The 15083-nt window shown below is 41.5% G+C and overlaps 1 protein-coding gene across 8 annotated transcripts in view; it reads right to left on the bottom strand.

Annotated features, from left to right (window-relative positions):
• Positions 1-15083, bottom strand: part of PDZD2 (PDZ domain containing 2) — a 311190-nt gene that overhangs the window by 19498 nt on the left and 276609 nt on the right. For all 8 annotated transcript variants that reach the window (XM_016138284.2, XM_016138283.2, XM_016138290.2 and 5 more), the window contains 8 exons: positions 13171-13244; positions 12791-13016; positions 11875-11992; positions 10085-10217; positions 5808-5889; positions 4329-4363; positions 3222-3378; positions 1136-1941 (listed from right to left, as the gene is read on the bottom strand). In XM_016138284.2, the coding sequence (XP_015993770.2) occupies positions 1136-1941; positions 3222-3378; positions 4329-4363; positions 5808-5889; positions 10085-10217; positions 11875-11992; positions 12791-13016; positions 13171-13244 (1631 nt within the window). The remainder of the gene's footprint in view (positions 1-1135; positions 1942-3221; positions 3379-4328; positions 4364-5807; positions 5890-10084; positions 10218-11874; positions 11993-12790; positions 13017-13170; positions 13245-15083) is intronic.

Raw genomic sequence — 15083 nt, forward strand, 5'->3', positions numbered from 1 at the left:
CTGCTGAGGAAAATCTACTCAGGGTTTAACTCAGTTAATCTTACATAGACCAGTAAGGCATAAATTAAAAAAAAAAGAGTTCTAGAACTAGATCGTACATTTACAATATTGTACAACCTCTTCTAAATATCACTGAATTGTACACTTTAAAATGTTTAACTTTGTTATGTGAATTTCAACTTTGAAAACTGTTGAATAAAAATAAGACAACCATTTTCCAAAAGATTTGTTTTTTACTTCCAATATTTGAAGCTAAATACTTTATGGGAATGTACTCTATTTTATTTCTCATGTATAAATAAAATCAAATTTTGGAACTAAAATTTTTATGAGAAAAGTTAAACTTGTACAAAAGTTTTAAATGCTGCTCAAACCTCTTATTTGGAATACTAATTTGCATTTACACAGGCCCTTATTTTAATAGATATAAATTATTATGAATAAAAATCCCAACTTGGCTTTACATGGTTGCTTGTAGTTGATAATTTTTAAAAGAAAGAGTTTACCTATGAGCTGAACACTGTGTCTTAAAACACATTAACTTGCATTAAATGTGGCATAGTTTCCATGTGATACTCATAAGGGTATGAGCAGCTGTAATTACACATAATCACTGTAGAAAGTTTGAAAAAGGATCACTCAGAACCTTATCAGTAGGAGGTAATCGCTGTCACCCTACATTTGATGGTCACCCCAACTCTGTGACATGATCAGGGCAGAGAGCACCACCCCTGTTTGGCAGTCCAGACAGCTGTGGCTCAAAAAATTCAATAACTTGCCCAAGTGGTCACCCAGCTGGTCAGTGAAGAGGCTGGTACCAGTCCTAGGGTGTTCCTTCACCCGCCTCGCACCCCTCCATCATCAGCCACAGGCCTCGTGCACAGGTAAGTGAGCGGGTCTGTCTTTCGGCCAATGATCTATGACTCAATACCCGGGCACGTTCCCCTGCCAACCTGCTGACATGTTAATAGGCCCCCAAGCGGCCTGTGTACCGAAATGAATGCGTGTTAAATGAGGATTCCCCAACCATTATCTTTTCTTCCAGGCAGATCATCCTATGCCTCGTAACACACCCCATATTCCTCCACACTTAGTATTCACTCAGATCCCAAGTAACTAAGAGAAGATCAGTTACCTTCTCCACAGTTCCATCTGGTTGAAAATCAGTCACGGTCACTTGGAATGAAGTGGCCTGGGTTTCAGAGTCCAGACCACATGAGTCATTAGCTCCATCAGTTGGGTTTACTGTCTCTGAGCCGCTGGGCCTGGCCTCAGCCTCCGGCCTCTTGCAGTGTGGGCTGACCCTGGCCACTGGTTTGTGCTTAGACCCCAGGCTTTCATTCTTCTGCTGGGGGGACCTGGGGCTGTCCGTGCTCACCAGGCTTTGAGCACCAGATTTATATTCCAGTTTGGGTGAACTTCTTGATCCTGATAGTTCCTTCCTCCCCAAGCAGCCAGGGCCACCCTTGTGGGCCTCTGCAGAGGCCAGCAGGTTAGCCGCATGGGAAGGAGTGTTCCCCACTCCCCTTAGAACAGTCTCCTCCAAATCCAATGAGCTGCCAAGGAGAGGCACTGAGGAGGCCTTGCTGACCAGTGTTTTCTGGGGATGTGCCTCTTGGTTATTCATACCCATGACCTTGATAGAAGTCGTTAAGGTATGCTTAGAGTTGTCCCCTGTCAGAGGCCTGCTGGGACCTGGGAGGGTCCCTGGGAGGGAAACGCAGTCCCCTTCGCCATCAAACTCTTCCTCGTCACTGGCATCGTCGGCATCATAGCAGCCCACTCTCCTCTGGCGCAGGAGAGGGTTTCGGAGGACCTGTGGGCTTCCAGGGAGACTGGCTTGTCTGGCAACTGTCACCTGCTTGTGGAAGAGCCCGGAGCCCCGCTGGCTTCCCAGAGACACAAGGCTGTTGGCCCTGGCTTTTCCTGGTTCCTTGTGAGCTGGTAGGGAAAGAAAAGTCAAATTAAATAGTTTCCCATTCGGCCGGATCTTATAATTTAACCCCTGTAACATTTCCACAATTGCCAGGAACACTCTCTGGCCATTGGGCACCAGGCCGAAACGATATGGCTTCTTGAAATCTGCACAGAGCAGACAGCCAGCTTCCCTTGCTCCTTTTCCTGCTTGGCCTTCTTTTTTTTGTGTGTTTTTATGTTTTGTACTTCAACCTCTGGATTGTTTAACTTAAACATGGGTGCTGCCTAGAGACAGAAATGCATAATTCATCGCCATCCAGAATGCCTAACACATTGCTCGGGTTCTAGATGCTGCTCCTGCTGCTGCTGGTGCTGCTGCTGCTGCTGAAAATTGCTCTTTAGGAGGATGCCTGGGGACCAACAAGGGCTGCACACCTGGGCTTTCTCATAACCTGAGGTCCTTCCTTCATCTGCAAAGAGGGGGCTTCATTAACAGGGCATGTAAGCTCCTACAGTCTGTGGTATAGTGAAGCCTGAGATTATAATCTCTAAATCAATTCCGACCAGGAAAGGGCCACATGGGCTGGCAGGACACTCTTCACATCTTGCTAAATGTTATGAGTAATTCACACGTGCTTCCACCTTGAAATGTTTCTATCAGAGACTAAAGTAAGCTCATTGGCTTCTCCAAATAAGAGCCAGAGTGGCCATCACCTGCCTCTCCTAAGATGGCCATTTTCTTTGTCAGGCATTTGGAAAAAGAAAAAAAAAAAAACAGGAACCACACCAGAAGTCTGAGAAATCAGAAATCAGTATGGTTCACATCGGATCATTATCTCATATCAAGAGGATAATCAGTGAGATTAAAAACAACCGATGATGTCTGTTTCCTTATGAGTTTTGAATCTTTCACTCACTGCTTTCTAAAAAGAATTAAATTAGGGCCTAGGGAGGGATGGGACCTGGCATTCGGCTAGGATTCCTCTAAAATATAAGGCCGTCAAATCCGGATTTGATGCCGTAAATTTCAAGCGGACACTAGGTGCACAGCATCCGCGAGGTGCCTGGTTTAGCTACCTTCCACACACCGTGCACAACGTGCTCCCGGCCCATGCGCTGCAGAAGGGAGCGGCCAGTTGTTAACACTGGGCTGCACCTTCTCAGCGCACACTCTGAATTCAGTTGGGGTAGAAGGACGGCTTCTGCACAACCATAGCGTGGTGTCCAGTTCTCTTTGCATCTTATACCGCTGGGACACTTAAACCGGTGTGGCCTGAGTCGGAGAACAGCCCCCGCCCACTTACTGGAGGTGCTGGGGGGCAGGCTGCCATCCTCGGACGTGCTGCAGCCACTTCCCGTGTGATCCTCGTCCTCGGAGCCAGCCACCATGAAATCCGTCAAGGGGCTTGGGACATCTTGGGCAAAGTACTGGGAGAGTTCAGACTCGGAGATCAGGGAGTCCTGTTGAAGATAACGTTGGGTGGCTTAGAAGGTACTTCAGAAGCGATGATTTTAAACAGTGATTACTTTCTAACTTTCCTAGAACACTTTTCTCTGTGGTCATTTGAAACAGCTGTGATAGTAAACACTCGCTTCCATTTACTCTAGATGGCTCAATTAAATAATTAATGAATAAAAAGCCTATGATTGCTACCAGACATTTTTAAGATTTTTTTTTGAGGGGGCCCCAAATGTTTGGCAATGATTAGAAAAGCCACAGCAGCAATATATCAACCCTCCCAGGAAGAGAGAGGAAACAGAAAGAAATTCCAAGCCACTGGTTCAGTCTATTGATGAAACAAAAAATGGGAGTTTGAATCCTACACTCTGATCCGCTGGAATTTAGGAAGAGCCGGCTGAGAACGACTATCCCATCTCCTTAAAGTCACAGGTCCCCCAAAACCAAACGGGGCCCTTTTTAAAAAAAAAAAAAAATTTTTTTTATTTTTTACGCCTACAGCACCTGGTCTTCCAAGGTGGTCTTCCATCCAAATACTAACCAGGCCCGACCCTTAGCTTCCAAGATCAGGCATCGGGCTTGTTTGGGGTGTCATGGCCGTAGGCCATGGACTGTGGCTCCACTGGGGCATGAACCCAGGACCTTCCGTGCGTGAAACAGACATGCTAACAGCTAAAACTATGGAAGCACACCCTGAAAAACAATTTTTCAAACTGCAGCTCAGTTGTTTTTTTTTATTGTGTTGCTCTGTTCTTTTCCTAGATGAATATTTAATAAAAGAAACATACATCTCTATACTTGTCCTCAAATCAGCGTTGTGGCCATTTCCTGTGCTAAGTGGCCAAACGACTCATGGACAGAAATATGGGCTGGGCGCTCAGATCTGACAGATGGGCTCCAGGAATCTGTTTCGTGGGCCAGCTGAGTGAGGCAGCAGTGCACCTTGACTCACCTTTTTTCCAAGGGAGGGACTCTTCAAGGGGGTACCTGTTGGGGGACAAATTCACCATATTGTCAAAACAAAAAGAGGAGCCAAACATATTAAACAAAACCCCTCCTGCTTGACTGGCACTGACGGGCCGGCCATGTGCACAGGTAGACACACACATGCCGTCTGCCTGGGTACCTGATCCCCATCCCAGTTCACCTCCCAAGATTCTGCTCATGCTTCAAGCCCTAACTCGGATGCTACCACTTCCATAATGATCCCAGCTGGAAATAACTTCTGAATTTTAAAAATATTTTATTCTATTCACAGACATAGTATAATTTAATCATAAGTGGATGCATCTCATCTCCCTTCTTCAACGACTACGCACAGGGCTGATTTAACCTAGGAGTGCTCAGCATTGCAAATAGATCTAGGAAGTGTTCAGTGATATTTGCTGAATGGACTGAAGGATGAATGAACAAAGGATCACCACCCAAGAAACTCATGAAAGAACTGGGGAGGGAGTTGAATATCTATTTCAGTTTTTAGTTAAGGATAAAAAAGACTTTAAATTATACGCCATAAGCAAAAAGGTCTTGGGCATGAGGATCATGGTTTAATAAAATCTTTTATGCATGGCCGAGGGGATATGTTGGCATCATGAGAGGACAGCTTTCAGGCATGTCAGGAGAGTGAGCTGGCTGAATAAAGAGCCCATTACGGCTGTGTCCACTTTAAACACATTAATTATGGATGTGAATAATCGGGGTATTTCGTGGTTGCCAAAAAATCCTATGCCTTCTTTTTCCTCTGACAACCAGTAACTCATGTCTCCGTTCCTTTCCCTCCCGACATCAATCTTCACATCAGTAATATCTCAAGTTCAGACGTGTCTGCAGAGTCCCTTCAGGTTTCTGCTCTACAGGAAATGTTACTTTTAAAACTTGATGCAATGTTTCATATTTTAAATTTGTATGAAATTTTTTACTATTTCAAAACTTTCCTGCCTGAACTTTTCCACTTAAGAAGGGGGAAAAGCATGATATTTGCAGCCCCTATTATTGTTCTGAATTTGAAACTTTTAACTCACGCAAAGAAATCCCAGGTTTTGGGTGGATAAAACCCCGCATCTACCAAATAACTGATATTTGGGTATCACTTCATTTTTACCTAGAACGTTTCAGATGAATTGTACATATAAACACATGAAATACTAACTCATTTTTTTTTTTTGCAAATTATCTTCAAGTAGTATAAGAAGCATGAATGATTAGAACTTTAATAAAGCACATTAAGTAACTGCAGACATCAAAAGTAGCAGCCAAGAGAACATAGATTCTCTTTGACAGCTACTTCTGCCAAACCTGGTAATTACAGAGAATGAGTCAATATTACAGGGCTAGGGGGAGCGGAGGAGGGCAGGCAGGTGGGCGGGGTGTGCCTCATGGGGGAATTAAACGGCTCTTCTGAATATTGAATGAACATGTGCAATTACGGTACCTAAGCCAGGAGAGGAATTGGCCTCTTTGCTCTCCTGGTAAGTGCTGCGTGCTATCACTTCGTCCATTTCCTGCTCGGAAACCTGATTTTTAACAGAAAGCACAAATTAGACGGTTTTACTTATATTTCCCCAATAAAAGGAGCTAGAACCAGAGTACGAGGCTAAGCAGAGACAAAGAGGAAAACCACAGGGCCAATGGTTCTGATCACCCTTTGAAGCACTCGGCGAGGGCACGTTAAGAAGTAGAGCTGGGTTAACTGACTGCTCTAAACAACGTGTTCCAAACAAGACCTTCGACTGGTTCCCAAGTTCATTAATCAAAGTATTCAGGTGCTACAGTCACCAACAACATGGCTGATATCCTCCCTTCTCTGGAACACTCCTAACACTGTGTTCCTAAACGTTAAACAATTTCAAACCTACACAAAACTTGCAAGAGTAGCGCAAAAATAGCAAGCAGACTATTCACCTAGATTTACTATTTTTTAAGATTCTGCCACATTCACACTCACTCATGCTGTGTTTACATGCACGCACACACTACTAAAACTTTTATTAAATCATTTGGGAGTTACTTGCAGACATTATGAGCCCTCGCCCATAAATATTTTAGCATGTATCTCCTAAAAATGAGGACATTCTCTTAAATAAGCCTGGCACTATTATCAAGTTCAGAAAATTTGATGTTGATACAAATGACTGTCCAATATATATTTTATGTTCCAATTTAAACAATATTTCTAATACTATCTGTCAGGAATGCTACTCAAAGTGTGTCTGGAGACTGGAAGTAGTTCCCGGAAAGTCTGGTGCCAGCCCGCGATGAGGATTTTCCTTGAGAATGCACATCAACACTCTGCTTCCATCAACGGTGTCTTGCCAGGAAAAAAATGTCAACTGAACTAAATGATGCGCAAAGTGATGTAACTGATTTACATTCTGGCGCAAGGTCCTTATCTTGCGATGGACCTTTAGTGAACTGTCACTGACCAACTTCTTTGCATAGTAATACTTTTATAGATTTTTTTTTTTTTTTTTTTTTTTTGGCAATCAGAATTCAATTCAAGATCTAGTTGTCATGTCTTTTTGGTTTCCTTTAAGCCAAAACATTCTGAGCCTTTGTCTTTTATGATACTGATATTTTGGAAGAAACCAGGCTGGTCCAACCCTCAAAGGATTTGCCTAATAGTTTTTTTTCATGCTTAGATTTAGATTATTATTATTATTATTATTTTTTGGCAAAAACACTACAAAAATTGTCTCCTCAGTGCATCACAGAGGCACTTAGGGTCAGTGTGTTTCATAATCGCTGATAATTTGGATCGCTGGATTAGGAAGAAGTTCGCCGGATTCCTCCACTGGATTTTTTTGTTTTTCCGTTTTGGTTATTAGCGAACGATCTGTGAGGGGGCTGATACGATGTCAACGGCCTGCTCCCCTTTTCATTCAATGGTTTTAGCGTCACTGATCATTCTTGCTTAAATCGATTATTATGATGAAGTTTTCAAAATAGTGATTTTATAACTCTTTTTTCCCCTTCTATATTTATAGGTATCATGGTAGATTCATGGATTTTTTTTCTCCCCGTCAGTTGCTATCCATAGCTGTCATTATTCATGGGAAGATTTTTGAAAACCCGATACATGCTACACTATGAGATAACTTCTACAGTTTCTTTTTTAAAGGTAAGAGTATTTTAAACTTAGAATAACTTTGTGTTCTAAAGTAACATTTAGCATAAATAATATTTGGATAAGCATAGCAATTTGTTTTAATAAGTAAATAAATATTTTTATATAGGATTCAGCATTACATGTAAACCTAACAGGTAAATCATAATCGCATTGTGGTCTTCATGTAGTACTGTCTAGTAGGCTTTACAGGAGATAACATATGTACACTTCCATGCACACAGGCATATACATTCTCTCTCTCTTATCCTTTCAGAAAGCAAAGAGTAATTTCATATACATGAGCCAGGGATATCAGCTAAAACAGTGGTTCCAAATTTTTCTTGATATTAAGAGTTTCAATATTTGCAATTGTTTTTCTAGCGGGAGGAAAATGGTTGGAGTGTGAAACAAGTGAAAGATTTCCTGGATAATGCTAATCGTGTTGGAAGCCCCAGGACCAATTTAACATGGACTTCTATTACTTTCTTCTACTTAATGTAAGCTAAAAGCCGCTACCTGAGCAGATCCAAATCTCAGCTTGTCTAGACCTGGAGAGTTTGACTTTCCCAAGCAGGCACCACTGCTCCAGTCATTATGAGAAACAGAAGGAAAGAAAATCCTGGTGGTATTTCTCTTGGAACAACATAAAAACTAAGGAAGCACATACATTTAGTATCAAAATGTACTACTGGCAGGAAATGCTGGGATAAGTGGTACAAAAATACATTAAACATAAAATGGAATCTTGACCAAAAGAAAAATATAGTATGATGTTACAACTAATAACACCATATTTACCTAGGGAGAAACGTGAAAACTATTACTGAAATTGGGGTTTGCTGGACATAGCTCCCACACCATCAGGACGATCATTTTATTGTGGCTAGAACACGAATCAACCTGTGTGTTCAATGGGACCAAGGATCACAGTCCATTAGGACTACCATGTTTTGCACAGAAATGCCTTTTTTTTTTTTTTTTTTTTTTAAATATTTGGCTGTATTGGCAAATTAAGCAGATGCTTTTGGGCCGAGATAATGGGGACCTCTGAACGAATCATGACCTGTGTTATGCTGTAATGGAATTTGAAGCCAAACATGCCTTGAAGCCATTAGACTGCAAACCACTGCGAACTTAACTTTCCATAATATTGCTGAGGGATGCGTTAGGTCAGCCACAGATTATTGGACTGTGTCCTGAGGTGAAAGGAGGAAGAATCCAAGAGAGGACCCTAGAGGAAGGGGCTAAGACTGCTCTAGCTGTGACCATGCGGCAAAACTGTGTTGAAAGTGACCCAAAGAGAGCCATGTCCACCGTAGGGGAACAAAGTAGAACAGATTCCAAGGGAAAAGGTCAGGACTACAGAACAGAAAGGGAAAAAATGGGAAGCGACAAGTAGGAAAGAAAAGAAAATAGTAGAAGCAGGACTTGGTTTTGTATTAATGATATTTATTCAAGAAGTTTTTAGACAAAACATTTCTGGAAGTGTACATAGACAAGAGAAAAAGATTTGGGGGAAAAAAGTAGCGGAATTGACTCTGAATCAGGCTTATGACAATCTTTGTCCAAGCTCTGTGTTTGACATCACCTCTCCAGATCAAAGCATGGGGTCACAGCTTGATAGCACGTACTCGTACTGGGGAGAACCGGTACCACAAATGACCACCACTGAGATACTACAAATGATGCCATCAAGTTAGTACACTAAAGAAATCCAGATGTGGCACACGAGAGGACCCATAAGGTCTTTTGGCACAGACTTCTTACTCTTAAAATGCCATACAAGTCTGTGAAGTACTGCAGCCTGGGACCATTTAGGTATAATCGAATAACACTACAAATAATAATACAAAGGGGGTGATGGCCGGCCATGACAGGTATAGGAATAACTGATGTTCTTAATAAGCATTCTGAATTGTTAAAAGGAGAGACGTAAATTTTGTAAAATATAACCCAATTACAATGTTAGAGACAAGCTAATTTTATGATTTTACATCGAGCACTCAAAACAAGTGCTCAAAATGGGTTGAGTAGAATTTGCTGAAGGGTCTTGTGGTTAGCTTAAAAAATTAGAAGCAACTGCACAAGTATAGAAGAAATAACCAAATAACAGCAGAGGCCAATGAGACAGGAGCTATGATTATCTGCAAGTTTAAGTGTGGTATCAATGCTGAAAAAAATGTAGTGGCTCTTAAGCCCCAGTCACAGAAGTATTCTGCTCAATGGCCTGGACAAACCATCTAGTCTAATGCTCTCAGATTTTCTTAATGCAGGAACCCAAAGAAACTGATTGTCTCCCCAGAGATCAAACAGCCATCTGGGGGTTAATCAGAACTCAGTACTCCTCCTTTCCACCTAATTTTAAATTCACCAATAACATTGCCCAAATTGTCTAAAAAAATTTTCTGAGAGCGTAAAGATGAAGAAGCCCAGATCGATATCTCATTCCCCATGCGTCCCATAGGCTGGTCCCCATTCCCAGCTGGGTGAACCGTCCCACCGAAGGGTATGCATCAGCGTTGGAATATATGTGTCACTGTCACTGCTACTGGACAAATAATCGAGCTGTCTTCCCATACTCAGAACAGTATGAAATATTTTACCTTTGGATTGGGGTGCCGACCGATGACAAGGCGAACGGGTCCCGGGGGGCATTTGCTCAAGATGGCGTGGACTTTGCTTAAAGCAGCATGGCGAACATTAACGGAGTTCACTTCCAGGATCTGGTCTCCACGGCTAGGGGTAAAACGTAATCAGCACGTGTAGTAACAGTTAGGTTTTTACAGGGTTTCCTTCCGGGAGAGGATTATCCTGTGAGATCTTTTAACAATACTCCGAAGAGGCGAATGACATCCTGTCAGCTTTGCGTGTGTGTAAACGAGCAACGCGTTTATAGAAACACATTAGATTTCAAATTGGCAAGAGTCGTCATACATACCTACTCACAATTTCAGAATTAGTAAAGTTAAAAAAAAATGGATAAAAAGGACACCAACAAAGGCTACCACTTGCTGAGCACATAGTATAGGTCGGGCACTATATACAGAACAATTTACATAACAATGTTTGAATAGGTATTATGCCCATTATGTAGACAAGCTTGCAGGCTCGGAGAGGTCGCCCAGATGTCTCACCCAGACTTCACACGCTGTCGAACTCAGGGCTACCATTTGATCGCCATGTGACATCCCCTTGACCACCATCAATTTCTTTTTTCCTACCATCTTGAAATGATTATTGTAATATAATTTAAGGAGGAAATACCTGAAGCTCAAAGGTTACCCAAGAATTTGTAAAAATGTTTCAAATTTGAACAAATGAGAAATTGAGGACAAGATGCCCATTCGACTTGAAATTACAGGGAAAGTACTCAGTAGAGAGAACAAAGACTCTTTATATGGGGTTTGAAGAATGTTCATTTGGCAGGCTCCAGACATATGGAACCATTCAAGAAAGAAACATCATCTTGGGATATCATTAAAGGATTTTTTTTTTCTTTCTGGGGTTCTAAAAGTATATTTTCTTTAATGTACTTTGGATGATTTGCTAAATTTTTTTTTCATATGGAAATTCACTCTGAAGATTAACTAAAAATATAATATAATCTATTAATAGGGCCCCAAAATGGCAACCTCAAGGAATTTCGTTTTGACAATTCCTCAACTGCTCAAGGACTTAGAAGCTTACAGGGGAGAAAGGTGATACTGTTTGCATAGAGTGCTTTGGGTAATGCGTGCGCATTCTTGTGAGGGTTAGGTGGGCACAGGCCCATGGCAACTACCATATAACAGAATACCTGAGCATGTCTTGTATAAACAGAATACCCATGCTACAACCCAGCTAGCTGGATTGAGAAATCAGACACGCAGTGATTCCAGGCAGTAAGCATCTAGACATCACCACTCAAAAAGGAATGGAATAACAAAAAGGTTAACGAGATTACACTTCATAATAAAGGCCTCCCGTTTAAGGATATGATTCTGGGCACTCTCTCCTCTCCAGTGATTCTGAACCATTATGAACTGTTCTCAGCATCTCAAATAAATTTTACATAACTAAATATAACAAAGTATTTAGATAATCATAGATAAGTGCGTGAAGTTGTATTCTGTCAAGTTTCTGAAAATGAACTTCTGTGTCCAAATGGAACCAAACAGGTAGGGAAAAATCCAAGATCCATAGTTCACTAATTCGAGCAAATTTCATTTATATTAGCTTTTCATCTTTGGAGATGCTAATAATTACAATCCTGGCTATATTTCTGCAAATGATAAAAAGGTTTAGAACGTCTCGAAGGAGTGTCTTAGGGCAGGTATCTCACGTGTGCATGCAGTCACGTGGTCACGTGTTCACACACATGCCAGAGTGGTATACTGTCAGGCCTACAACGAACCTCAGATTGCTCTCCATCTTGGCCACCGACCCTGGGGCAAGGCTGTGAATGTAGATGCCTGGAGGGCTGTTTTCCAGGGCGAGGCAGCAGGCACCAATGCCCAGGCCAACTCTGGGTTCTGCAAAAGGCCAAAAAAAAAAAAAAAAGAAAAAGAAAGAAGAAGAAGAAGCGTGAATGATTTGAAGCTGCGTTTATGTATATTCTGAGCAATAACCATTTATTCTTTGACCAGACTCAAAGTAAATCCCACTTTTCTTGGTCCACATTGCCTCATCTGTTAATGAGTCCTTGACAGAACCAGGTGCTAACTCTGGACTTTGAATTAATCAGTGGTCCGTTCTCTGCTTAGTCTAAAGGGCCTCTCCAGTCTGTTTTTGGAAATAGGCAGAGTCGAAGTAATAGTTTATTCTGGATACACAACTTAAAGTTTTCTTTCACCTCTCTTTTTAGCAACTAATCTCTCGGTTATTTAATTGCCCCTCATATTTCTACAGTGGGTGGAGAAGAAAAAAAAGATGAGAAGCAGTCAGATGTGGTGACCACCCATGACTCAGTTACTGTATATAGTGCCAACTGCATTCTTAACTGTAATCTTTTGCTCTTTAAGATTTTATATGGTTCCTAGAAGAAAGCTGGGCAGTGGCTTTTTTAAACACGAGTCTCTCAAAAACAGTGACTTATCTGGGGAGAGCTTAAAGGACTATGTGTTACTTCCCTTCACTTTAGTAAAATGACTCTAAAAATCTCTGTTTTTGATCCCACTGTCCATTTAGAGAAGATTACATGATGTTGGTAGTACCTTATTTCAAAGGAACAATTCATAGAAAAAAAAAAACACAAAAAACGTTAACCTAAGAACAGATAGCAAACCGCTACTTGAGAGAATGTAACGAAAGCGGCAAACAGCTGGTATCACCTTTGTTGAGCGTTACTTCCATGACGATCCTATCCTTGGGCCCAGGGGCCTTCCGACCCAGGGAGGAAGAGCCGCTTTCGTCCGAGCCTACTGCCGAGGTGCCCCCACTGGCATTGAAGTTTGGGGAGCTGGATCTGCTCATGTGGGTGGGTGTCGAGCAGGGCGTGAGGCTCGGGCTCAGTAACTTTGTGCGTACCGTTAAGACAAATAATCCGCTCCGGATTTGCTGGGAAAACAAGAAGAAAGTCGGGCTTAAAAACATTCAGACTGTCCCTATGTCAACAGCTGAAAAAAAAAAAAAAATCACCAAACCCAAACCAGAAGGAAATGAAGGAGGGAAAATGTAAGAAGATAAAGGAGACCAATAGGAAGGTTATTACCTTAAAGGTATGAATAGCTTCTTGAAACGTCAAGCCCTTGATTGGTATTCCATTTACATCTAGGATTTCATCCCCTAGTAACCAAGTAGGAGAATTACATTAACGTCAAGCTTTAATTTATTGGGATCTAACTGTTCAGTCTGTACTAGAATGGAATACTATGTAGTCCCTGATTTACAACTCCATAAAATGAATTTTATTATTCCAATCCACTTTCATTAGCTTAGCTCCCAGGTATGTCACGAAATGGGACAATTAATGACAACGCGTATCCTTTTGCAGTACTTTTCTGTTTCCATCTTTAACTAAGACAATTATGGGAAGCACCAAGATCTTATTCTTTCGGCACTGCCAGGTTTGATAATAGATGTCCTTTGTTTAGAGATCAAACTTCAAAAGCTGCATCTCGAGTCTTTCCTCAGAGTCTTTGTTTAAAAATTTAAACCCTTTGGTAATGAAGAATGAATACATACAACTCGTGAGAAGCCATTCATGTATCTGGAGAAAAAGAAGCTTTGAGCCCCTGGAGAATCGTCACAGGATGGTTTCAATAATTGAGACAAGCTTGTGAGGTATTATTTAGGAATGGCAGTCCACAGTCTAGATGCCTGGCCTTACTGATGATGTTCCAGATTCGCAGCCATTAAGCTGACGAGTTATTCTATGCTTCCACCTAAAAGATTATCGTGAGCTAATCTCAAATCGCGCATGTGTTCTCTCTCTCTTCCTCTCCACCCCCTCCGTCCTAGACTCATCTTCAACCCCCAAAAGGTACGGTCGGGTCATTTTTCAAGCTGTTGATAGTGTCTGCTGGGAATATAAAAGAACTTGGACATCCTGTTGACTTATCAGAGCTTCTTTCTAGTTTGTACTCTTGTAACGTGGCCTGTTTTTTAAAATAACAGTTCATCCAAAAACTACAAAGGAGCCTCTGAGAAAAGAACGGATGAACCTTGCTCGGCCGTGCAGGACGGAGGAGGGGCTTCCCTTGCCTTTAGCACAGTGCAAAGCGGCATGAGAACTCGCACTGGCCCCTCTCAGGGGCAGCCGGCCCACGAGCACACTGCAATTCGATTCGGATGGAAGGAATCCCGTAGGTGAGTTTAAGAATGCGGCGGCTCCCCGTGCATTTGTTACGCGTCTTCTCTTTGACGCCATTACAGACGTTGTAAAATGAGTGGAAGAATTTGTTTAAAAAATCACCTGGCATAACCAATTACTCAAAGAGGTGAGGTTTTGGGTTTGTTTCCCCACGGGAAGAGGGTGGAGACATTAAAATGACTGCTCGTGCTCTTAACAATCTTTATATAAGATTTAAAAGAGACAGATCATTCAACAGGTTGACAATCCATTCCAATACCTTGCATTTACTGTAAATGAATACAGATGAAAAAAAAGAAATAGGAAGAATCAGGTGCTATTAACCTTTCCTAACTATTGATTTTTTGCTCTATTCTACCAGCACTGCAGGATGAATTTCAATCAGGTGAACACACGGCACATCCATTATAAAAATGCTCTGCTAGAATTTTACATTGTTCTGAAAGGAGATACACAAACACCACCTAGGAGTTAATTGTTCCTCTAAGAGAGAAAAATAAATATTCTGCCATCAAAATATTAAGCTTGGTCATGTTTCATCATTACTATACAGGCTTCTAGGGTCACTCTGCCTGAAAAAAAGGAGACTCCAATTCTATCAGTTAAAAACAAAAACAAAAACAAGATAGTTTAATACAATAGCACCTATAGTCTGGGAAAACTGAACTGAACAGTTTGAATAGAGATACTGTAATTTAGTCATTTCATGAAGGAAGTTGTTAATAAAAAGAAAAAATTAGAATTCTTGAGTAAATTCTAGGGATCTAATGTGCAGTGTGGTGACTGTAGTTAACAACACCGTGTTATAGCCT

Source organism: Rousettus aegyptiacus, unplaced genomic scaffold (assembly GCF_014176215.1).
Source record: "Rousettus aegyptiacus isolate mRouAeg1 unplaced genomic scaffold, mRouAeg1.p scaffold_m13_p_8, whole genome shotgun sequence".
Classification (NCBI taxonomy): domain Eukaryota; kingdom Metazoa; phylum Chordata; class Mammalia; order Chiroptera; family Pteropodidae; genus Rousettus; species Rousettus aegyptiacus.